We start from the raw sequence: 26938 nt of genomic DNA on the forward strand, positions 1-26938 counted from the left end.
TTATGCAGAATCTGATTCTTTTATTTCAGCAGACAACTCGATCCAAGAGTGAGGATTGTATCTCCTTCTATCTTTTAATGTACGAGCAGGCATAAAGCCAAGAATATGGATGTGTATGTGGCTCTCTTGATAGAGAAGTCAAATTGTGGCATAGGAAGCCATTGATAAATCTGCAAGTCAGAGAAACAGGTGCTTCCAACTGCATGCTATTTTGATGTGCATCAGAGGCATGACAATCCCAGGTTAGAAGAAACTTCAGACTTGCAGATATCTGGACAAAATGCATGCCCAGTATGTGAACCATGTCTCTCTTCAAGGCATTCCAGGCATCCAAATATGTTGAGTCAATCATCATTGTAACTAGATACAGCAGGATTCATCCAGAAACTTCAAATTTCACACAGACACTGGCTGTAGGGGGAGAAACTATAACAAATGGGTATCTGAACTAGAAGATGAGATCAAAAATATAAGAGAAGCTGCTCCAAGGCACGGTATTCAAAACAAGCACAAAACATCCACACAAAACACATACCAGAGGAATGATAAATGCCAGCAGAAGAGGAGAAAAGCAGAAAGAGCTGCACAGGTTCAATTACATTTTGCGAATAAGAAACAATGAACCACGACCACAGCTTAGCATTGCCAGTAAATATTTGGCAGTAACACTTGGATTGACAGAATGCTCGTTTGAAACTCACAGGAGTTGAAATTAACAACCTCAGTCAGGTTTGAGGGAAGCAAAGAGTCATCTTCAGATAGATACTAACTCATGAAAGAATTGATGATGAAACAATTCATATGACTATGATGCACCATTATCTCCATTTTTGCAATAAATGGTTAACTGTGGTGCTTTTTTGTTTGCTTGTGAAACATGTTAGTTCAACAATAACTGTGCAGTCAATAATTTCTCTTACCAATATCTAGCTCAAAAGAAGCTGCCTGTGGTGAATTAGGCTCATTGTTCCTGTCCAGCTGAGGTTCTATACTTCTTTTCGTGTAGGGTAAGCAAGAAAACACCTCTGAAAGGGTAGTGCTATACACATTCGTTTGAATAGAGAGATCTTTTCCTGCTTTTGTATTTTTCATCAGTCCACCTATCTCTTTTAGAAAGCCTCCCTTCAAATCTTTCAGAACACCAACAAATTCTTGAATTTGACTCTGCCAGAGAAACAAATCATTCCATTGAAGCAGTTGAAACGTTTTTTCTGTCAAAACTAATGCAATCATTAATGACTTTACCTTTCGTTGTGTCTGGTGTGATGCTGCCTGCAAAGCAGCATTGGCAGCAGCTGCAATATCCTTGTCGAAGAAACAAATTGAACTCTCTAAATTTCTGTGAATGTTTAAGAAAGATACATTTCAGTGGTCTTAAAGACAGACAAAATTAATTGTGCTGATCATGACATGTCCATTTCCTGTCTATGTTCTTGATTTTCTGGGAGTGGTCTACTTACCTCAACATATGATTGATGGAAAGCAAAGTGAGAATTATAAGCTCTTTATTAGGGTCAACCTGCCAAACAATAGAAACCCCTTACAATCAGTGCAGGATCTTGGTTATACGAATTAAGTAGAACATTTTGCCAGTTCCATTGCAACATCATGCAACTATTAAAAGATGGTGGTGAAATACCACTTACCATTACAAAATCAGGAAGTGTCACTTGTTAATAAATTTTGCAAACAAGTGAATTGTGGTTCTGCTTACTGCAACATCATTATTTTTGCGAGAAGAGAAAATTCTACAAATAAGACTCCTTGGAACGAAATATCCCAAGGCAAAATGCAAAATACAAAGCACCCCTGTAAGGGACTTCTATATCAAAAAATATGTAACACGGGGAAGTCTATTACTGCAACATCCTAGCCATTAGTATCTAACAAGAAACTATGGTCACTTTAAAAAGCCTACTATCATCTGTTTCAGTTGTAGACACTTCATATTTGCAAGAACAAATCAAATCAAAACTAAAACTTTAAAAAAAAAAGCAAAATGATAAGTTCTTTTGAACCTGGAGATTTCTATTTTCCTAGTGTATTTAATGTAGCTCCCAGTTCAAGTATAGTGAAATCAGACTCCGTACTTGCACAATCATGAGAGGCAAAAATGAGAAATAGAGTTTGAAGCAAGAGTTCTTGCGCATCAATCACTGACTGAGAAATTAGACTTCATACTTTCAGCTCCATACAGGAATCTATGGAAACTTCATTTGGAAGCGTTGATTGATCTTGTTTTAAGTGGATCCTTTGCATCAAAGGTAGGATAATTCATTAAAAATAGCACACCACCCCCCCCCCGCCCCCCCCCCCCCCCCCCCCCCCGGGGTGTGAGAGAGAGAGAGAGAGCTCATCAGTTGTGAGCTGTGAAGAACGAGCAGCGGTAATCACAATGCCTTGTCTAATGCTAGAGGACAAGTCATCAGCCCAAGAAGAGATCCCCGATCAGGTTGCCTACTCCCAAGGGTGTCCAAAATCACGTTGCCAGCACTTGGAGGTGATTCAGCTGCTATCAACGGACATAGAACAACTATCGGCCTATTGCCAATGGTCTCTCTTCTATTGTCCAATCACCCAAAACTGCCCAAAAAGGCTTCTCCCAGCCTTGCATGGCATCTGTTCCAGCTAAATGCCAAGTGGCAAACCTGCCCATGCAAGATTCATCCTCTCGATTGAATTTCAAGCAAGAGAAGTGTTGAAGTGGATCCTTAAATACTATCAAGGAATATAGTATGGTGCATGGCATGGTCAATGTATTGTGGCTCAACAAAATTGTTATGTGAAAAGTTAAAACACTTTGCAAAGGGCCGTTGCTGCTCGATCTTGCTATGAAAGGCCTATGTTTGAACAAATCTCATTCTTGGAGCGATTTGGAAACATGTATATATGAGGAACGTGATCGATCTTGTTTTAAGTGGATCCTTCGCATTTAAGGTAGCATAATTCATTAAAAATGAAGAAATACTTGGCAGTGCCAAAGAATAACCTAACCTCTATGAACCTCAAAGTGTTGGAACTTTCACAAACCCTAGTCCAAGACATTATATGTCATTACTACTCTAACCCCTTTGACATTGAAAGTCATTTCCAAGGGGCAATCCAATGACTTTGGACCAAATCTGACCTAGGCGTCCAGCGGCACCTATCTACAACAACTTCTACCATTGTCCCCCACTACCCAAGCTAGGGTTTGCCTTTCACCATGTCTCAAATTTCAACTTAATCGCAGGTGTACACAACACATGTGCACAACTTAATTGTCCAAATGAGATAAGCTGAAAATGGATGACCCTATGAGATAAATCTCCTGCTTGAAACCTTGAAATCATCCTCCATTGCATTGAAGTGAGACAAAGACATCTCTTAGTACTGGAAATACACGTGGCATGACCATCAAACAACATTTGCAGTTATTGTTTAAGCATGCTCCTGCCCTCTACATGCTAGAGTTCGACCCACCAATACCAAATTACAATCCACATAGATACATCATAACTATTATTAAAGAACCAAAGGCAATAAACCAACATGCCAAAACCCAAAGATGTCCTCACCATTCCAAGCCAAATAATGCAAGAACTGAGCATAAACAGTGCCACAAACCAAAGATGTATTGCATGCCCCTCATAATACATTCAAAATGTACATCTCATGTATTTCGTGCAAAGATAAGGTTTAAAGCCCAGGTGTAAACAAAATATAACTGCAGAATAATCCACAAAGACTAGTACATGGAGAAGTGATCCTCTAGGCAGAAACATTGTCTGCATAAAGTACCATGAATGAAACCAAAGTTGCACATCTAAGGTCACTACATAACCAAGCTAGTCCATCCCAAGAGAATGGAGGTGCTACCCCCCCCTTGAGAATTAGGCATCACTCTAGACTCTCTACTTTGTAGAGTTTGAGTAAGCTTGATCCAACATCAGCTCCAACTGAAGTGCATTAAGGTAAGCCTGCAAAATGTGAGGATGATCTACAAGCTCACCCTCCATCCATTTTGCATCTTTAGGTGATTAATTCTGAAACATCACCAAGTAGCCCATAGAAACTTTTACCTTTAGCTTTCCTTTACGTGTAAATATTTGTTCTGGAGCCAAGACCTCGTCTTATTCCTCAAACTCATGCAAAATGCCATCAAATACATCCTTTGGCACATCCCCATGGAAAGGTCTTTAGAAATTGAAAAAGACATTATGTATCTTCCAATGCTAAGGAAATTTCAATCTATAAGCCACATCACTTATCTTCTCCAACACCTAAAATGACCCACAATATCACATATTTATCTTCAAATACAAATGCTCCTCATCCTTTTGAGCTTTGCTTTCTAAAAGCATAGAAGCATCCAATCACCCTTTGCAAATTCCAATGCACATCTATAATGATCAGCAGCCCCATTTTGCCTATCCTAATCTCTTTGAAGTGCTTGTTTTACCTTCTCATAAGAAACATCCATGCTATTCACATACTTATGAGCCTCAAAGATCTTATTTTTAGTTTGTAAAGCAAGTGCAATCTTCTTATCACCTTTAACAATCTCAAGCGGAGCTTTGCTAGTAGAGCTATGCATTGTATTGTTGTATGCAAACTCAACCAATAGCAAATATTATTTCCATTGTGTCTTATGCTCCAATACCTAACATCTCAAAAGATCCAAGACTGTGAAATTTTCCCCTTTTGATTGTAGTAGTATGTGGACTATTTGTGTTGGGGTAACTAGGATATGATCTGCCCAATGGAACACAAGCAACACTCAATGGCTCTTGCCACCTATGTATATAAGGATTACATTCATGATTCTTTTCCTATGTGATCATGTTGCTCACAGATCTAGGGTATGCTGGTTGTTCGTTCTTCATTGCAGCCATCATTACTTCATAAGGATGTTTATGGAAAATTCTTGGTAGTAAATATTATTTATGAGTGTAAAATTCTATGGTTAGTGGGAATGTATGAGGCTTGAGCCCAATGTAGCTCAAAACCGTCGTCAACTTTGGGAGGATTTGCAATGTCTCTCTATGGCCCATCCAAGTTTTGTCATGGGTAGCTCCAATACTTGGGAGCAAGTACATGCAACTTTGCCCAACATTGTCCACATCTGATGGATAGTACTTCTAGTCTAATCCATCTTGTTCGATCCAACATAGTTTGATAACATGAGATCTAATTCGATGGCATCTAGTGGTAGTTCGCACCAGGGCAAAAACTGATCATTGAACTACACATTTGGGCAATAGTTTCTGACCATTTGTGGGTGGTGCTTAGACTATTGTGACAGTTGGATAAGAGCTCTCTCTCCCATTATAGACTCTATGTGTGTGTGTGTGCATACACACATACATACATATTGTAACTTATTTAGTTGATTTTCTTCTACACTTAGTGTTCTCCGATACAATTGTATCATCACAAATGGTTGTAACTCATGGTCTCATAGGTCATTTTGGCTTTTTTTGGACGTTTTTACTCTCTCTCTCTCTCTCTCTCAATGGGTAATCATATTAGTAATCACATGAAAAGTATAAGATTCACGGCACTTGAGCTAAAGAGATTGTTGTATGCCAAGGAACTAAATCCTCCTTAGGGAGAAGACCAATGTCTCAAACAAGATCCAGTTGCCAATGAAGATGTTTAAGTCTAGCAAGATGAACTTGAACCCCGAAGGAAGATTCAAACATGAAAGCATTCCATGTGACCCACTTGTGCCAACAACCCCAGAATCTAAGAAAATGAAACATATTTTCATAAACAGCTCCACTGGAGTAGTATAATTGGCCTTGCCAAAGACCCAATCTGATGGGCAAAGGTAAGGTCCCACCACAACCCTCCAAATGTCAGACATGGACCAGATCTTCCTGGCCAATGAGCAAGAGATGAATCTATGACGGGAAGATTCCACGCTGATAGTACAAAAGAAGCAATTACCATTTGAAATAAGGAACCTAGAGATCGCAGATGCAGGGGGCAAGCCACCTATCAGCATTCTCCAAAGGAAGACTTTGCATTGAATGGGATCTTATTAAGCCATCCTTCTATAATAGTTAATTTCTACCATTCCCTACTTTTGTGTAAGCCCTAAACAAAAAATGGCCTTGGCCACCAATCAATAACAATCCCTAATCAAGAGATGGTAGATCTGATTGACCAAAGCATGGTGTAGATACAACCGACCCGCAAACCTCCAATCTTGCCAAGGGTGATCCAAATCAAGAGTAGGGAAGGCGTGGCAATCCTACAAAATCCTGGAGATCATGTCTCACAAATCATGGTATCCATGATGACTCTGGAAAACCTGTTTGGGTATGTGGGCGTACATGAGCATGCTATGAGATGTTAGAGTTGCATCTACAATAGAAACTAGTCCCCGACACACCATACCATTGAACTTGGAACACACTTTCTATTTCCCTTCCCATGAGAGCAAGCGAGATACAACCAATAAGTCCATCTACAAGGAATTAGTATACAATCTATCCTCTAGTGGATACAGAGTCTCATTTTTGAAGGAGTGCCTTCCATAAGCATATCAAATGGGTCAATAAAACACAAGAAGAAATCGAGAGTGGGGAATTACTAAGTATGTGCCATCACTCACTTTTAAGTACTACTGCGCACAACTCCAAGGTCTTCTAGCAAAAAGTGAGCAACAAAACCCAGAGCTGATGCCTACACACATGGCTTTAAGCGCTGACCAAAGAGCAACCATGTGAGTCTCAACCTCCAAGACGGTCCCTCCACTCATGTTCTTTGGAGTACAAACATGGCTCCAGGATATCCTAGAAATACCAACATGCACCAAATCCTTTTTCCATAGCATGAAACGAATATGCCAGGTAAGGTCACAAAGGGTACTCCTCAACCAAGGTAAAAGAGGCAAATAATAAGTACGCATGGGCAACATAATAGCATGTGCCACTTTAAGGCGGACATGAAAATCTTGAGAATTCCAATAGAGAAACTTGGCGTCCAACTTTCCAAAAATCCATTGTAGCAATTGTTTAGGCTGTACATCCACATGCAAATTCGATTTGGTCCATTTGATCAATGATGATTTGGTGGCATTAATATGAAGGCCCAAAGCATGACCAAACAAATCCAGAACTTCAAATGCCTTATGGAGGTTGTCCCTGTCAGATTTCAATATCATAAACGTGTCATCAGCCAACGCTTGCCCACTAAAATGTTGATCAAAAGGAAGGGACAAACCAGCCAACTTCCCAGTCTCAACAAGATGAGACAACAAAGTGAGAATCGGATGGACAGCAAGTTAAAAAATAAAGGGCTGAGAGGATATCCTTGTTGGACTCATCTTGCAAGGGCAAAGGGTTGAGTAAGGCCACCATTCAACATGATGTGTGAAGAGGCATTGTTGCTAATAGTGTATATCAGCCAAGACATACATGACCCAAAACCTATTGTTTGCATAAGCTCTACCAAAAAAGGCCATTCCAAGTAAACAAAGGTCTTCTCCCTTCTCCAAATCTAACTAGGTCTCTGTAGGAGGCATTATGTGTAGATATAAAGGATACCACATCCTCATCGGTGAACCATATCTTGCCGCTTCAGCCTCTCTATGCTAGATAGACCCATGAGAGATATATTGGGATGAGAGTAACCCCAAAGCAATTCCACATTGTGTTTAGACATTATTTTATATTCATCAGCTATCTATTTCTTATTCTCCATTCATTTAGTCATAGCATTCAATGACGGCTATTTTGGAAATTGGGAAAATTTCGTAACTTTCAAATTCAACATTTTCGTCTTATAGGCCGATCTGGCCTTTTGTAGACATTAATATGACTCTATATCTCTTTCCTATTTTCTACGCAATGCTCTCTCTCTCTCTCCCCCTCCCCCCAAAAAAAACCAAAAACAAAACAAGACAAACAAACATTCTCTCATACAAAAATTTCTCCCCTCAGCTTGCTTCTCATTCAAATTTAAAAGTTCAGATCTCTTTTTTATTTTCATAAAGGCTAATTGCATTAATTAATGGAATTGTAAAGTACAAGACAAAAAAGTGAGCTATATGGCCAGAAAAGAAACTCAAGAAATAGCAACATGCTAGGAAACCAAATCATCCCTAGAAAGGATGCTTGCATACTATATAATGCTAAATGCTAAACTATTCTCAGTCAGCCAATATGTCTAGACACTCCAAAATGACAATAAACAATGAATGCATTCTAGATAGTCTTTTTGTCAATAACCCCCAAAATGCAAAAAAGTGAAAAAAACCTTCACATGTGGCCTCACAAAATCTATCAAATTGGTCTTTCCAAAAACCCAATCTCACAGATGTATCATAGTTCTCACTACATGACACTAGACCTCACACAAAAGAGACCTCATCTTTCTTGCAATTGGGCAAGAGATAAACAGATGGTGATAGTTCTCCACACTTGCAATTTAGAAGAATCAAGAACCGTTGGAAATATTGCATCCTGGGAGAGCAAAAGCAAGAGGAAGACAACCCCCAACATTCTCGAAATAAATACTTTGCATTTGAAGGGGGTTGTATTAGGCCATCCCACCATCACTATGGATTTCCACCAGCTTTTGCTTTTGTAAAGAACCCAAATGGAATTGCCCGTATGTGTCAACCAAACCTAATCCCTAATAAGAAAATGATATATATGATTAATTGATGCATGATCCAACAATAGCCATTATTTTGTTCTCCAATCCCAATAGGGGCTATCCAGGTGTAAGCAGTAAATACTTGCCTAACACACAAGGATATTGTAATAGTTTCCAATAAATTACAATATCCTTTGGGGGTATGAAAAATGCTTCAAATTGACGAGAATGACATCAAGCTTTGCCACACAAGAGAAAGCACATCAGCAATAGAAATCCGCCCAAGCCATGCCATTCTATTGAACATTGGTGTAGCTTGTCGCTACCCTTCCCTTGCAAGAGGTCATCACTTAGATGCCAGGAAGGCTTCTCAATCACCACTTTCCATGAAGGGACTAAACGAGTCAATAACATGGAAGGTTTGAGGCTGACACGCTGATCAGCATTAAGAGCATGCCATCATGAGGCATGAATTCTAGTATTTCCGTGCATGATGCTCGTGTCTTGAAGAAAGAGTCTCACTACAAAAACCCAAGGCTGCTGACCAAGACACGTAGCTTCAAACAATGACCTTTGGAGTGCTAGCATGTGAGTCTCCACATTAACAATTTGTTTGCCTCCCTTTTTTTAGGTGTATACATATGATTCCAAAATCTCTGAGACATTACAAAATGCATAGAGTCCTTCTAGGGCATGAAATGAATAGATTCTTTGATTTTTCACAAATAGTCTTTGACCAAGGAAGCAATGGCAATAATATGAAATCATGCAAGCAAGTCTCATTCTATGCAATTGATGAGCGCACATTCAGTGGTATTAATACAAGCCCTAAAGTCAATGCAAACAAGTCCCATAACTCTATGGCTCTACAAAGATTGCTCTGTAACACCACCATTAAGCCATGACTCTCAAGGAAGATCCCCTACAGATAGGGTGAATCAAGTAGGACATCTTGGCCCAAACCCCATCTCTTGTATGAGTTGGGCTATGAAGGACCATTCAAGGTAATCAAACGCTCTCTCTAAGTCCAGCTGAATCGTTACTAATTCATTATTTGTATGTTGGGCATAATCAATTCCCATTTGCACATTTAAGATATTAGCATAATGTTCTTCCCCTATATAGACCCATATTGAGAAGGATGCACAATTTTAGGAAGGTGTTCATGCAGTCTATTAGCCAACACCTTTGCAAAGATCTTAATACATGTTACCCATCAAACAAATAGGTCTCTAGTGCTTACAATCAAAAGGCAAATGCACCTTTGAAATCAACTTAATAACACCCTCCTTCCATGAGGTAGGCATAATCCCAGTTACCCAGACTTGCTAACACATAATGGTCAAGAGTGCCACCAACTGATTTGCCTATTTGGCAAAAGAACTCATTGGTGAGATCATCCCAACGTAGGCTTTTATCCTTGGAAACATGTACCAAAACATCAATCATCTCATCCTCACATATGCCTGCATCTAAACTTGCGGCTATGTCAAGCGGGACTTGATCCTCAATCAAATCATAAAACAGACCAGGCTGTTGTTATTCTGTCTAAAATGTGTGAATGCAATCCAACTAGATCCATAAAATATTTGCTACAAATTTGCACAATAGCTTGGGGATCCATGACCATTTGACGGACAAAATTTTGTAGCCTTAATACATTGTCCCTTGCAAAAGAGGCATGAAAACCACAATAAAACTTATGAGTCTGGAAGTTATTTTGCAAGACCTATGACATGACAATAATCGTAGCCTAGGGATAAGACTATAGCTGAAAGTATTTAATGAGATCTAGCAATTGCAAAGATACCAAAACCAAAATATGATCATCTAAAGGATCAACCAGAAGTGAACGCAGCAATGCCATCACTTCCCCAGCAGCATCCAATCTTTCTCTACAAAGTGAAGCATGATGGTCAAAGGAGGCAATCCCCTTGAATGGGACATTAAGTGCTAGAAACATCCACCCCTATTAGAGATGATTCAGGAAAGCTCAACAGATCAACAATTAGATCATTGCCGTTAGGCTATTTTTCTATGTTACAAGAATCTCTTTGTGCAGCTATTGATAAAGGCTCGGGCCAAAAAAGTCCATTTCGAGGGTTACTAGTCTAGATGTAACATCTCCAATTGCAGGCCCTTCCACAAGGCCTAACCTTCCATGCACAAGTCTTGCTTACTTTGGCAATGGGAATGTGGACTTATCAGCCATAATCACAAGAATGTTGAGCTATCAAGGAATAACATCTTTAAAGTGGATGGCCACTAAACTCCATTGAAGTTTCCTTGGCAGGTGTACTTCATGATGTAGTTGCTTGACAGGTCAAACTGATTGCATAAGTTCTTCCCAGCCATAATAAGGCTTTAACACAAGTCTTCCAAAGAATGGCTCATCAATGATCCGACAAAATGTATTGTTGCAGCACCTAGATATCCACAATCCGTAGCACAAGTAAATAATAATAGATCAACTAAAGTTTATGAACTAGCGTAACTGCCACCATAAGGTCAAATTACCCGATAGAATATCCTTGAGGTAATTTCATAGGACACGTATACCAATAGGATCTAAGGGAAAGATTAAACCAAGAATTAACTGATCATATCTTAATAAAACATTTATTAGCCTTATGTGAAAAAAAATTAAGTAAATTATGTTGTTCACTATAAGAATTATGTGTAAGATGATTTGCAACTATTCCATGAATGTTTCAAACTATTCATCAACAAGGAAATCAATGTCCTATCTCTTTGAGAGAGGAAATTTTCCACATCGTGGAAAATATTTTTATTCCTATATGTGTTAGTCTGTCGACCCTAAATGTTGGACCTTACATGAAGAATGGAGATAGTCACCTACTTATCTACCTAGTTTTACCAACCGAACAAGTGGTGTCAAATATAGTCTATGGGCATTGCGTTGGGCAAAAAGACTTCAACTAGTCAAACTCTATAACAATTTATGTTGACAACGAGACAATGTCTCTAAATTAGTGAGTCTACAGTTCCATTGTCAAGGTCCTTCAACCTGATCAAGTAATGGTAGCCAACTGATCTCATCAAGACAATTATGAGATCAAGTAACTGCCTAACCTCCCTGAAAGTTATTTGGCATTGGATACATTTAAGAAACCTCCTACATACTACACACTATCCTTATCCAAAATTCATGACTAAATCCATATAGTTATCTTTAGTACAAGAAGCCTAAAATCATGTATTGTATCTTTAGTAGCTTGTGTGTTAATATTCTATGAAAATTTTTGTATAACCTTGTCGATTTGAGCAATATCTATAGAAGCCTCATAGGCCAGGGAAAATTTCCCCTACACAATCGCCCTGCAAAATGGAGTTCAAGCAGATCAAAGAGAGCACCGTGATGCTATCCATGAAAAAGAGAATGACCGCTCTTTTATAAAAACTAAAAATGAGCACAAAATACTATTGGTATCCATAGTAGCATCCAACACATCCTCTTTATCTTGGGTTGGAAAGCATTCTTGATTGTGCCAAACATATTTACCCAACAATGTACTGGTGAATTCCTCGATATGTCCCCAATCCAAGTCCTGGGACTCCTCAACCACAAAAGTCAGTTGCACATAAGAACGAGTACCATGCTCGGATTGTGGAGAGGCTTGAGAATCAGTCATAACATCATCAAGGGTATGCTCACTACATTCCATCACTGCATTGAAGACATGTTCAATGCATTTAACTAGGGTTTGCACATCAGCTCCAGGCTCGACATCAGAAGGGGGGCAGCCATCTCCGTACAAGGAACCATTTCTTCCCGCTCTTCATCATCCGCATCAGGCCCCAAGGCATCCACCACTTGAACTATGAAGTCTGTGTTGAGCTCTGGCATGATGCCGAATCTCTGTATTCAACTATTGTCCATTGTCCTCTTCCAGCTACTACCGAATCATTGTGCACAAAAGAACAAGGTGGGTTAGGCTTGCACCGACCTCCTCTCTCTCTCTCTATCTTTGTAATGTTAATTATATTAATTACGAAAAAAAAGTACAAGATAACAAGATTATTGAGTACAAGCAGGCTCTAGGCCATCATACATGAACCAAGTACAAGAGATTCAATACGTGCAGAAGGACGAGAATACAAGAGACGCCCTGAGACTGCACAAACCAAAAGGATTAAGAGTGTTGACGGAATTTGGCCACATGGGCTTGGGCCTTTGCTGCCAATGTCTCCAAAACTCCATCTTCAAAGAAGTCTCCTAGCACCGCAGAAGGATTGGGACTTTAACACTCGGCCCATGAGGAAGAAGGTCCATCTCGAAGGTGGAAAGTAGAGCCTGGGTACTTGCTATCCCAAGGTGTGATGACTCAACCCGTAACATCAAAACTGAGTTGAGTCGGAGGATCGCGGGTACGCTGCTATGACTGTTGTTGTTTGGGGAGTTGTGGATCCTTGGAGATAGTAGAAACTCGAACAACAAGAGCATCACAAGACTTGTCTCGGCGACGCGAATACGTGCGAAGGGGGTCCTATGATAGGGAAGGATCAAGATGTACCATGGGTACCGAGGCCTCGACTTTACCTTTAGTCCATTGAGCTTCTGTCCATCCTTGTGTAGAGGACATATAGGGGCCGACTATGTGACCTTAGACTGATTAGGTTGAACAATGTGCTGGTCGACAAAGCGAGGTGGTGTACCTTGAACCATATCCACTGACTAATCCACCGGGGTTACCTTTGCGGTCTAGGCACTCAGCTGCAAAGTGACCCAATTGGCCACAAGAGAAACAACAGCCAACAAAAGCTCCACACTTGAGCCGAAACCAAAGAGGCCTCATACCACTGTGATTTAGGCACAACTAGTCAGGTCTCTTTCTGGCTTTGTCCCACAACATGAACAAACGATTTCTGTTGGCTGCATTTAGCCTAAGGGCCACCAACACATGACCCACTACAGCAATAGCATCCTTTAAAAGGGCCCAATAAACTGCCAAGCAACATTCAACTTCCACCCAATCGGATAAGCTTGCTTGAGCAAACATTGGAAGTCGGCCGTGGGACGCCATGAAACAATGTGCACTAACTGCTTCTAAAAGAAGAGGAACTGCTGGGCAAGAAGGAAATCTCATGCCAAAGGAGAACGGAGGACAACCTCATAGAAACCACATAGACGAGCAAAAATCTCATGGATCCGAGTGAGGACAAGTATCCAACCGATGAAAAAAAGAATGACATCTCACTCGTGGAAGGCAAAAAAGAGAGAAGAACCTCCAGTATTCATCTGTGCCCCCAAAATCTCAGGCTCTGCACAAAAGGAATGGCTCGATGATTGTGCTCAACATACTCCTCTAGCAGAGAATTGGAAAACTCTAGTAACTATTCCCAACTTGGCTCTCTCTCTCTCTCTCTCTCTCTATATATATATATATATATCTATATATATATATATATATATATATATATATATATATATATAGATATGTGTGTGTGTGTGTGTGTGTGTGTGTGTGTGTGTACACGCGCACGTGCATGCTGGGCAAGTCTACTCTCTTTCACTGTGTGTAAGGCAAGTTACAAGGGCACCAAGAGGATCTACAATCTGCAGTATTGCTCGTCAATAATCTGCCTTTCCTTCTAGGCACAGGTTTGTTCTTCTTCATGGTTGTTGAGGGAGGCCATTATTGCTATTGAGGAAGGCTCTCTACAGGGTAGACTACGTATCACCAAGCAAGGGCAGACTGTGTTGTGCTAAGAAATGCACTTAGCCACTTAAACAGCCCCAAAACATGCTTATTTTAGGCTTTTTTAGCCAAAACCCCAAAAAGGGGAAGCAGATCGAGAAAGTTAAGTGGGAAAGGACCTAGAACCCTAATTTTCTATAAATTGGCAGCCAGCCCTCGACTCTTTCACAATCTCGTTTTTGCAGGTTTTAGGTGTTACCAGCTTGCTGCCCACACCCCGGTCACGGAGGATATCTCAGCCCTTGATGTCCATCACTGTTCCCTACAGTCTAGCGCTTGTTTTCAACCCTCCACACGCTGATTGCTGTTGTTTCTATCTGACGACCGACTGCTGTTCATCTGCACTGCTGTTGTATAGCCTGCCATGCTAGCAAACTGCTGCATTTGTAGGCTCCACCTACCGCCTTGACAGTTTTCTCTCTCCTGTCTGCAGTCGTTGCAGTCTTTCTCTCTCCTGCCGGCTGTCCTGCCTGCGTTTTCAGTCTTTCTCTCTCCTACAGGATCCGTTTTTAGTCTTTCTCTCTCCTGCAGACTCTGTTTTTAGTCTTTCTCTCTCTCCTGCAGGCTCCATTTTTAGTCTTCTCTCTCCTCACTGCTGTCTGCATCAGATCCAACTTCTCACTGCTGCGTTTGCTAGTGTTCGACATCCGGAGGCTATCTTGCTGCGATTCGAGATCCATTCGGAGTACGACACACTCTCCAGCTCATTACCCCTACCCTAATCCTAGAGATACAGGAGTTCGAGGTTCAATATTCATTCACTGCATAGTGTGTTTGCTACATGAGCATCGTATTATTAGTAGTCATATCATTTCATTTATTCACTGTGTTCATTGTCTCTGAGTTACTCTAACCCTAACCCTAACTATGTTTTTTTTATCAGTCTCTGCTTTGTCGTACGATTTCTGTTTATGTTTCTGTATTAGGGTATTTTTCTTTACATGGTATCAGAGCCTGGTACTCTCTGAGAAACCTAGGCCTTTGATCAGAAAGCTCTTCGCAAGAAGCCAAAACAACAATAGGTTCAAATGACTTCAAACACATCAACACCGATTCAGTGTCCAGATCAGCCTATGCCAAGAACCGAGCGAGAGTGGGCCGATTAGCTTGCTCCACAAAGTTCCGACATGGTAGGAGAAACATTTGAGTACATGTAAGAAAAGATAGGCAAGCTGACCTCTGAGGAATATAAACTGATCATAGCCTATCGACAAAAGAAGATTGAGGAGTTCGACCGAAGAATTGCCCTTCAAGAAAAGCTTCTAAATGAAGGTATGCATAGATTTCACTCTTCAGATGTTGCGCGTAAGTCTGATGATGTTGTAGGGCCGTTGAGACCTCCATCAGGGATGGGCCCCCCTCTTGGAGAGCAAGATCCGAAGTATGTTCCATTTTTTCAGACTAAAAATGGAGCCCATTTATCCCTTTTCGGTCTTTTGGAGTGGTCGACTCTAGGATCCACCATATTCGTAGCATAACACATGGCAGTTTCCCTACCTTTGCTTGCTTGCTTGCTTTGCTTGTCTTGCTAAGCCCACCATTTTTTTTGCCTCTCACATATTCAACACATGATTGGCACATACACTCACTTTTATCATCCTTAGGCACTTATCCTCGTCAGTGCGAGGGATTGGCTTGCTAGTTTTGGGCAGACCCATCATACAGCTCACCGACACCCGAGATACCTCTTTTCCAGAAACACAGAGGATACCTATGAGGCAGAGATCCTTAGATTGTTAGATGATGCAGACCCCGACGTTCCATTACAGGAGCTAACTCAGCAATTCAGTGAGGCCCTACACTTCGCTGCAGGTGTAGCCTTCCCACACTCACAACCTACACAGAGAGCCTTCACCGGGGTGACACCCCGGAATAGCTGGTATGATGATGAGTGCCGTGAGACCAAAGCACAGCTACAGAGAGAGATAGCATTGGGGTCCGCTATCCACAGACAGGCACAGATACTCTTTAGACGCCTCACACGGTGGAAGAAGAGAACATTCTTGGCCCAGCTGGAGCGAGACCTATATCAGTTATTCTTGAGCCAGGACTCTCGAGAGGCTTAGAGGCTTTTTAGAGAGCATTGCCCGACCACACCTATTACGTCCACCGCTGTACGTGAGGAGTATGCAGCTAGTCTTTATATTGTGGAGGGTCAGGCACCTCTTCTTGACCCACTTGAGCCTTGCCCAGAGACCACCACTTTCTTTACAGAAAGTAGGGTCCGAGAGGCCATTGACAGACTTAGCAGAGGAAAGCGACCACACCTATTACGTCCACTGCTGTATGTGAGGAGTATGCAGCTAGTCTTTATACTGTGGAGAGTTAGCCATCTCTTCCTGACCCACTTGAGCCTTGCCCAGAGACCACCGCTTTCTTTACAGAAAGTAGGGTCCGAGAGGCCATTGACAGACTTAGCAGAGGAAAGGCACAAGATCATGATGGATTAGTAGCCGAGCACTTGATCCATGCTAGAGCTTTGGTGGTAGGTTTCCTAGCTTACATGTTTAACAGAGCCGTGTGTGAAGGCCTACCAGAAAGCTGAAGCACGAACACTATTGTGCCCATCCTCAAGTCAGGGGACCCTACTCTACCCAGTAACTATCGGACTATCATGGTTGGACATAGATTGGCTAAGTTATATGCTTCCATCCTTGAGCATGAGTTAAGCAGGTGGGCAGAGATGTGGGGTCTTAGAGCACAGGGACACGCTGGCTTTAGGAGAGGCTTCTCCACATTGGATCACATCCTCACACTCAAAGCGATCATTGAGGAGGGAAGGGCCCATGGCCGACGGACCTACTGCTGCTTTGTGGACTTCCGCAAAGCTTTTGACACAGTACCGAGAGACAGGCTAATACATAGATTGCATGCCATGGAAGTACCAAAAGAGCTCAGTTGGGGTATTTTGACACTTTATGAGAGAGTTGTGGGCAGAGTCCGAACACCTGAGGGCCATTCGGCACCTATTTACTCCACCATTGGGGTCAAGCAAGGATGCCCCCTCTCTTCGACATTGTTTGGCTTGTACATTGATGGGATTGCTGATTACATTTCACAAGAAGGAGATAGAGGAGCTCCACTAGCTGGCACTTGGATACCTCTCCTATTGTATGCAAATGACATTATATTGATAGCTGACTCTCCAGAGGGTCTACAGAGACACTTGGACGCATTACACTCCTATACTTGGGACAGTGGGCTTTCAGTGAACCTTGGTAAAACCAAGGTGATGGTATTTAATACTACACCACAGTGGGTCAAGAGATCAGCACCTAAATTCACATATGGATCTGAGGAACTGGAGTATGTGGATTCTTATACATACCTGGGAGTCTTGTTCACAGGGCCCACCTTTTCCATGCGAGAGGCAGCAGACACTAGACTGACTCACGGATACACAGCACTAGGTGGTTTGGAGAGGATGTGCTCACAACTGCAATTCCAAGAACCTCGCACCAAGCTATGGCTCTTCGATACACTGGTCACATCCACACTACTTTATGGACTACAGATATAGGGGCCCAGTCTTGACCACCATAGCAGATCAGGGCGCACTTATGATGGATGGAGGTCGATGGAGAAACCCCTAGTGTCCATGATATCCAAGATGATCAGAGGTAAGGCCTTAGTGCCACATGAGATCATCAGAGCCGAGCTAGTAGCTACACCGATTGTGGTAGAAGCCCTCACCCGATCGGTCGCATACATACATAGCCTATGGGACTTACCCAGTCACAGATATGCGTGGTTGGCCCTTGAGTCCGCCAGGCAACTTGCCAGAGAGGGTGATACTTCATGTTGGTATGCACAGATGTCAACCTGGTTCGAGTTGGATGGCTTTAGCATGGACAAGTTACCCCCCCTTCCAGTACTCCCTTGATGCACCATCTCTTGATCTAAGCAGGTTAGAGATTCGCAAGATCATCAGGATGGATCTTACCCAGTTGGATATGAGTCAGACATGGTTGATGCCAGGGCAAGAGCTAGGGACAAAGATGGCTTTCTACTGCGAGCATTTCCTTCACACTACTGACGATGGATTCATTGTTCGCCTGAGATACATGGACACCCACCTTTCCCATGGGATCAGATGTACTATTGGCTAGTTGCGTACCTCCTCACATTAGCTAGAGATTGAGACTGGAAGATATAGATCCATCCCACCAGAGGAGCACATATGCCAGATATGCCAATTAGAGCCAGAGACAGAGGAGCATTATATATGCTGCTGCCCAGCGTATTATGAGGTCCGTGGTCATTTCCACTATCTCTTTAGAGACAGATTTGGACCACTATCCAGAGTCATGGATTTTACCGATTAGCGAGGCCTTGGCCTCTTTCTTCTTGAGATACGACAGCTTCGTGGCATGCGCCTCAGGAGTATAGCTGCTCCAAGACACCGAGGCCCTTCGCAAAGGCAGCTCACAGACTTCTTTGCAAAGGAGACTCAGAAGACTTCAATACCGTTACAGCCACAGTCCACACGAGAGCCTCTCCCATCGCCACAGTCCACACAGAGACAAGGAGTATTGATTGATCGAGCCATTCAGATTAGCCAATTCACACGTCCTAGGCCTCGACATAGACACCGACACCTTCATAGGCGGATACAGGGGATTATTACTCAAGCTAGAGCATAGCCATAGTTAATTTCCTTTCTTATTTTGCTTTGTGCTACATATTTTGCCCAGACAGTTGTACCATCATACACAGGATTGTAACTCATGGTCTCATAGGTCATTTTGGTATCATTTCATTTCTCTCTCTCTCTCTCAAATGGATGATAGACTATGAGGACCAAAGATGTTTGGGTCGGTTCTTATTTGGAGCTCCAGCAAGGATTGGAGTAGCTCCCTGCCCGTCATGCGTGCCTGCTATCCCGCTCCCGACTGTCCCCTCACGCCCGCCCTGCCTGTCCTTGCCCGTCGCCTGTGGCCCCGTCCGTCGCCCCTCATGTGGCCGTCCCCCCTCCTTGTGCCCATCGCCTGTGGCCGTCCCCCACGCCTGTGCCCCCAAACCCATTGCCCCCCGCCTGTTGCGTCGCCCCTGCCTACAACCCGCATGTGCCTCGCCTACAGCCCGCGTGTGCCCCGCCTACGGCCTGTCGTCCCCACCCCGTCGCCCCTGCATGTGCCCCTGCCTACAGCCTTGTCACCATCACCTACAGTTCCCCCCCCCCCCCCCCCCGGCCTGTGGCTCTTCAGTACTGTTCTTCCCACCTCTTTCGCGGACACAGTGACAGCCACAGGAGTCCCAAAGGTACGCGTGGTAGTGAAAGAGACAAAGAATATATACCACAATTTCTAGAGATCAAGGCAGGCAGACACTCTTTCAAGCAGCCGGTTATTGTGACTGGGCAGCCAAGTCACTGCCTACGTTGCCATGACTTTGGGCATCACGCAACAGAGTGCACACGCTTCGGAGCCAAGGCAGCTTCGCCGACAAGCGCACAGGTGGATGCGGATGGCATTACATGGGTCCAGAGACGACAAAGAGGGAAACGGCAGGGGGGGCTGCAGTCAGCCCCTCAGACACAGCCATGGCAGCAGGGTGCAGGAGAGTGAGCGTCTTCCCCTCGACAGAGCGCCATGCGGCCCCCCCTCCTCGCCCCACCCAGAAAGACGACAAGCCTACACATCCACCCCCCACAGAGACGTCACACGCCACCTCACCTGAGGGCCCACCCCCCCCCACCCCGACCCTAGCCCACAGCCCCCCCTCCAGAGCTACTAGCCCGACCCCCCACACCCGACTTGTGCATCTGACCACCCCTCCATCCTCCCCCTCTCCACCATCACCCCCGCCTGATCCCCACGCAGTGTAGGTGACCCCCCCCCCCCCACAGGAGGTAAGGAGCCCCATACGCAGACATCCTCCATCCACAAGAAGTCTAGCCCCCTCCCTCCTCCCCACACAACCACCAGTTCATCTGTCCATGCCGCCCGTCACACCTTTCTGAGATAGGCGCAACTACTACCATAGGAGTTTTTTCGTAGTGGGCTGTGGTCCTACCTGAGAGTTACAGAGCATGGAGAGTTCCCACTACCCCTGGAAGTGGGAATCTTCGTGGTACGCAAGTCAAGGAGCGGCAAGGTCCATCTACTAGCACCATCGGATGGACCAAACTACGCTTTCTTCCTTCAGACCTCACATAGGAGACTAGACGAAGACTCAAATAGAGGAGGAAGTGGAGAACCAAGTGGCAGACCACATCTCCCAATGGATGGAAGAAGGAGGACTGACACTTTTTTCCCAGCAGTGGCCAGGTTGCATGATGGACATCAACTCGTGGGCTGGGGCCGAGGTCCCATATCTGAGCATTATCTTTCGAGCCCCCCGCAGTGAAGAGCTCCAATGGATGTGATAGAGTGGCCCTTGCCATAGGTGGCCTGTTTCTATCAGTGCACAGAGTCTCGCCTCTTAGCCTGGCTGATAGATGCCTTGGTGGTACCACCGAGTGCATCCATCATCCCCATGGTCCACCGCCCGAGGGCTACCATGGGGGAATGGAGTTCACCGTCTAGGCTGGCAGTGAAGTGTATCCGCATGCATCATAGCTCCTCTTCTTCGTCAGCAGCTTCCACACCGAACAGATGCTTGTTCAGTCAGTCACAGGCTACCCATGAGCTTACATCTTGCATCCTAGACCACCCACTGCATCTCCTGTATCTCTGACTCTCTGCTCATGTCGAGTCAATCTCTGTCTCTACTACTCTCTAGTCCATCAGAAACATTTTCTTTTAACATGCCCAAGCTTCCCACAATGGAAGCATACATCTGTAGAAGAAGAATCTGTAGAAGACAACAAGGAATCCAAGTCATCATGAAGAGGTCTATCCATAGCATCCATGGAGCTCAAGGAGTTGAGGGTTGTCCCAATATAGGGAACTTGCTCATCAAGACAACAGCCTCCACTATAGTGGAACACGTGGTTCCACGAAGATGATTGTTCAGTAGGAACTACAGCCTGCCCTTGCTAGACGGATCGACATCTTACTGTTAGAGGAGCACAACCTCACCCCCGCCCCGGCCCAACGGGTAGGATAGGTACTCCCGACAGTTCACACGCTTACTGGGAGCACTCCATCAGTGCCCATGGAAGGAGTGGAGGTCTATGCACCTCGATTAGCCCGAGCCTCACCGCATGTGTACGGGACCATGGGACGATTGTGGTAGGGAATGTTCTATGGATCAGATTGGATATTGGGGACTCGTGCCTTGGAGTCCTCAATGTCTATGCCCCTACTTAGGTCAAGGCACGGAGCAAGTTTTGGGTGGAGATTGCAACAGCACTCCCAAAGGTGGACTCCTGGATTGTTGGAGGAGACTTCAACATCCTGGAGACCTTAGAGGACCAGCAGGGCAGAGGTAGAAACTACCACGGCATGGTTGCAGAGGAGCAAGAGGCATGGGAGGTCTTCCTACTGGTAGTAGGAGCACACGATGCTTGGAGAGACCCAGCAGGAGGGAGAGGTCGCTGGACTTCTTGTGGGGATACAGGCGGCTAGGTGGAGTCTTGTTGGAGCAGTTGGACAGCTTCTATGTGGGAGAGTGGGGATGCTCTCACGGAGGCCAGATAGGGCAGTTGGCTGGCACCGCTTTGTTCGATCACTGCCCAGTTTTCCTAACACTTGATCCCCTAGCATCTTCCCTAGACGCACCATCCTATCAGATCCTTGACTCGATCTACAGGAGGGAGGAGGTGAAGAGATAGATTGAGCAGATTTGAACTAGGGAACGGGGCAGGAGGGACCGCATCACAGAGGAGGTTGCAGAGGTCCTAATCAAGTCAACCAGTATCTGCAAGGAGGTAGGCCTAAAGGCCAGGCAGCAGAGATGGGAGGAGGAGAGAGCACTCCGCTCGAACCTAGCAACCATACTATTGGCTTTCCGGGAGATTTTCAGCTCAGGACGGATGCCAAGGAGTCTATCAGCAGATCTTATTAGTCTCCTCCTGAAAGAGGGAGACCGTCTCGAGCTATCCCAGTGGAGACCGATCACCCTATTGTCAATAGCATATAAGACATTGGCAAAGATGATTGGTAGGGGACTCCGCCCCGTGCTCCCGGACATCATTCATGACACACATACAAGCTTTGTCCAAGATAGGAGCATCCTAGACAATGTCTTTACCTTCTTTGAGGTGGCAGAGTGGGCCCAGCATAGTGGTCAAGGATTGGCTGTACTACTCTTGGACTTCCAGAAAGCCTATGACAGGTTGGATTGGGACTTCTTGGAGGGCACCATGGTGAGGTTGGGCTTCCCCTAGGCATGGATCCGCGGGGTCTCCACACTTTACAGATCGGCTACCAACAGGGTTCTCATAGGTGGTAGGTAAGGAAAGGATTTTTGGCTGGAGAGATCAGTACGGCAAGGCTGCCCACTGCCCCGTATCTGTTTCTACTCTTTGGAAAGGCAATGTCTCACTTCCTCAGATCATGTGTGAGTGGGTTATGCAGCCTTGGACTTCCGGTGAGAGAGCTAATGGAGTTGTTAGACTCAGAGTATGTAGATAATACAGCACTTTACATAGAGAACAATGAGTTGATGTTGGAGAGAGTGAGACTAGCTCTCGAGGTGTTCTGTACTGCAGCAGGAGCGAAAATCAACTTGCAAAAGTCAGTTGGTTTCCTTACAGACCCGAACTCTAGCACAGAGTGGGGCGTCCACTTGGGATTTAGATGGGTGTGCAGAGGGTAGACCATCCGTTACCTAGGGTTCTAGGTGGGAATCGACATCACTCCCACCCAGCAGTTTCTTCCAATCCTCGACTCTATTCGAAGGAAGCTGACCTACTGGAGTACTGCTCACCTTTCCCTAGCAGGCCGAGCCCTGGTGGTTAACCAAGTCCTAGGGACGGCTTCGTACATCGCCTTGTGTTGGTGCTTCTCCTCATCCTGTGTAGGTCAGCTTTGCCGCCTAGTATGGAATTTCCTATGGGCCGGGTCAGACGGTTCCAGGGACTCTTGAGCCAAGGTGGCATGGGCGAGCACTGTCCAAAAACCATAGGATTAGCATTTACATCATGAACTTGCATTTGCATTTCTTGCCCAACTGACACCAGCTGCTTTTCACCATGAGCATCTTTAGGAGCATCTTGAGAAGGCTTTGGCTTGTTCTTCGGTGCATCCTGCTGTCCCAAAGTTCTAGAAGAGGATTTTCTCTTCTTGCCCTTGTTGTCCTTCGTAGGAGTGTTCAAAAACCAAGTAAACTGAGGATCTTTTGCCAATTCAGCAAAGATATTGGCTGTTGCCCTCGCTCGATTCTTGAATGCATCATCAAATTCCATTTCCCCTTGTTGATCATCATCCTCTTTCTCCATCGAGGGTCCAACATCTTGGCCTTCAACCACATTTTCAGCATGCTGTCCATGATTCGTGCCTTGTCCAAGATCAAGCATTGCATTTCCTTCTTTCACATGTGAATGTGCATCATGAGAGGCATCATTGCCTCGGGCCCACCAAATCAAGAGATTTGATGTGTCCCGGTAACGGAACCATGAAACCAACCTTCCTTCTTGGGATGGGTGGTGATAACCTGATTTAAGAGTTAATTACAGAAATAAATAAATGCACATAAAATGAAATACACACTTTATCATAACGTTCTTACACAGTAGACTCCTTGTTGGCCCCAAAACTAGCGCCCCTTGCGGTATTTCTTTAGCTTTCATTCAATTGGAAGGAGTACAACTTGAGATTCTTCAATCTCCTCCTGCTAACCGATTGCTCTTGCTGTCATAAATGACCAGCAAGCCTTTTGGGTCATTTGCCCCTTGATTCACCAAGGACTTCTTTTCCAATTTGATCCTTAGCTGACCAAATGCTGCCCCAAATCAATTCGGGATGGGCTGGCTCCTGAAATCCCTTGATAATCTTCAATTATCAACTGTTGATTTCAGTCCCTTGAGCCTTCAATCTCTGGCAAGGATCCCAAGGTGACTGCTAAACCCTAATTTCTGCTGTAAATTAGGGATTACTGCAGAAATTACAGATCAACCCACCAAAAATGGCGGAAATCTCCTCCAAATGGCTAAGAATTGCTGAGAATGGCTGAGCATAGGATTTACAGCAGAAATTACAGATCAACCCACCAAAAATGGCCAAAATCTCCTCCAAATGGCTAAGAATTCCTGAGAATGGCTGAGAATAGGCTGAAGGAGATGAGAGAATGCTGTAAAGAGAGAAAATTCTGAGATTTGTCGCGAAAAACTGATCAAAATCAGCTGCTGCCCTGCTGTACCAGCCCCAAACGGATGCAACAACAACAATAGGAGCATCAGAGACTGTGATCTTCAGGAGAAAGTGCATCAGTAGCAATTGCCACCTTCCCAAGGTCAAGAATATGCAATCTCCATCACCAAAATGGTCTCCAATGGCTGGGAATTGGCCCCAAAAGCTGGCAGCAACAGTCCAACACCTCTTTCCAACGGCTCCAAAATGAAAAAAACGAGATTTTCCTCTCCCTTCAGCCCTATTTAGCCTTTCCTCCACTTGCATGGGAAAGTTTTGCCAAGTGGCAACTTTCTTAATCCATTTTCAACAATTTCCAGTCATTTAATTAATTTTCAGAATTAATTAATTCTGAAAATTAATTCAGCCCTTAATCCATGCCCAGAAAATTGACCTTGCCTATCCAAAAATTAATTGGTTAGACCATTTGCAACCCAAAGTGGTCCTATGCATTAATTGACCCTTGGACAAGCATTAATCCATTAATTAATGCCTAGTCCCCAATGTCACCACTGACACTTAATGGCCAATTAATGGTCCTAGGGGCAAACTGACACCAAAATTCACCTAGAATCTAACAAGTGTAACTTGTTACAACTTTTGCCTTTGACACCCATCTTTTCACAGGGTCCTTCGGCCTTCAACTGGGAAAAAGTAGCTTGCACCTCACATGTGCAACACATGTGCATCTTTTAATTGCACATTTGATTAATCCTTTAATCAAATGTCAATTAAACATAAGCAAAGCATCAAATTTTCATGTCCTCGTCACATCGTTTGTTGTCCAAGCAAATGCCACACACATTCCAAGTAGTAACTTTCATATGTAATCAGAGAGAAATCAAGGCCAAGGTTGTTTATGCCTCACTTTAACTTTTTCTACTTAAAGCTCATGCGTTACCTTATCCAAGAAATCTACCAATATTGCAAATGAGTTCATGCGCTCTCTTGTTGATTTAGAGGTAGAAGGATCATTCCCCTTCTTTGTAACATACCTAGGATAAAGCCGATCCCATGCAATGATCACCTTACCACATCTATCAAAAGCAAGTGTCGCTCGAGGATCTTTGAAGCAATCCACACTGGTTTCACAATAGAAGCATTTCATGGGGCAAAAAAAGAGCATATCAGCAAATGTACGCACCATGGGCTGCTTATCCTTACATCACACATAGGTACACAAGAAATCCTGAGCAACACCAAACTTAGTAGTCAAGATGTCCACATTAATCTTTTAGTTTCTTTTTCGAACAAACATCCATCCAACCCTATTTTGGTTTATCCTTGGACTACATAGGTTTTCCCCCTTGTCTATGTTGATGGAAGACCTCCAACCATGAGATCTTCGTTAACTGCTGGTGGAATTCCCACCTCTCAAATTACCTTTTTATCCAAGCAATCAGCCATAAAATACCCCAACTGCCCGCAAGAGAAACAATGACCAGAAAAGGTGCCCCATTTCAAATGGTAATGCAAAGATGGCATTCTAGGACAGTTTAGCCTTGACCAGTAAGGCTGCTTGCGAGCACTATTCCACAGCATATTCATACGGTGACAATCAGTGGACCTCAAGTTCGAGGGCACCAAGATCGTGCCAATAGCTACCATAGCTTCCTTTAGTAAACGTCAATACACAGCAGGGCAAGCCTCCAATTCCACCGAAACTAGACATTCCTATTGGAGCCATTGGTCTCCACCGTACCATAGGAACAAGACATCAATCAAAGAACCAAGGCACCTTTGCCAAGAGGTTGTCATGGACCATTGTTGATTGGAGCATTACTTCATAAAAGCCCCATCGTCCCACAAAAATTTCCTCCAAACAATCACCCAATAGCATTGATTTCAGCGATTGGCGAATCCACAGAGAACGAGATAAGGCAATCTCATCCATGATGCCCCCATTAAAAACAACGTGTGCCACTACGTCCCAGCCAAAAGTATCAATAAGAGAACTCATGGAGGACCAAAGCCCATGGTAGTCATCAATTATTGCATGAAAGACCAGCTGACATGATCAAAAGCCTTTTCAATATCTAGCTAGATCATAACAACTTGCTAGCCAAAGGCTTTGGCATAATCAATTGCCATCTTAACATTCAAAAATTTATGCATAATGTTCCATCCCTCAATGAAACCATACTGATGTGGATGAATCAATTGTGGAAACACTTTCTGCAATCTATTGGCAATGGCTTTGGAAAAGATTTTATACAAGGAACCCATAATAGAAATGGGTCTCCACTGTTTCAAAGTACATGGGGAAGGAACTTTGGCCAGCAAATGATTAATTGCAATCTTCCAATCCGAAGGCATTGATCTGGAACTCCACACATGTTAGCAAAGGCGAGTTAGCGAGTCTTTAAGCTGCTCCACATTGACTAAAAATAGCTC

At 43.9% G+C, this 26938-nt stretch overlaps 1 protein-coding gene and 1 pseudogene across 1 annotated transcript in view; one reads left to right on the top strand and one right to left on the bottom strand.

Annotated features, from left to right (window-relative positions):
* Nucleotides 1–26938, bottom strand: part of LOC148041890 (transducin family protein / WD-40 repeat family protein) — a 164089-nt gene that overhangs the window by 13043 nt on the left and 124108 nt on the right. The window contains exons 19-21 of the mRNA XM_087698612.1: nt 1461–1519; nt 1246–1339; nt 921–1164 (exon numbers count right to left, since the gene is read on the bottom strand). Of these exons, the coding sequence (XP_087554738.1) occupies nt 921–1164; nt 1246–1339; nt 1461–1519 (397 nt within the window). The remainder of the gene's footprint in view (nt 1–920; nt 1165–1245; nt 1340–1460; nt 1520–26938) is intronic.
* LOC148041891 (uncharacterized) lies at nt 16924–18952 on the top strand (annotated as a pseudogene).

Source organism: Lygodium microphyllum, chromosome 1 (assembly GCF_053477565.2).
Source record: "Lygodium microphyllum isolate KBCC chromosome 1, Lygodium_microphyllum_v1.1.10, whole genome shotgun sequence".
Taxonomy (NCBI): Eukaryota; Viridiplantae; Streptophyta; class Polypodiopsida; order Schizaeales; family Lygodiaceae; genus Lygodium; species Lygodium microphyllum.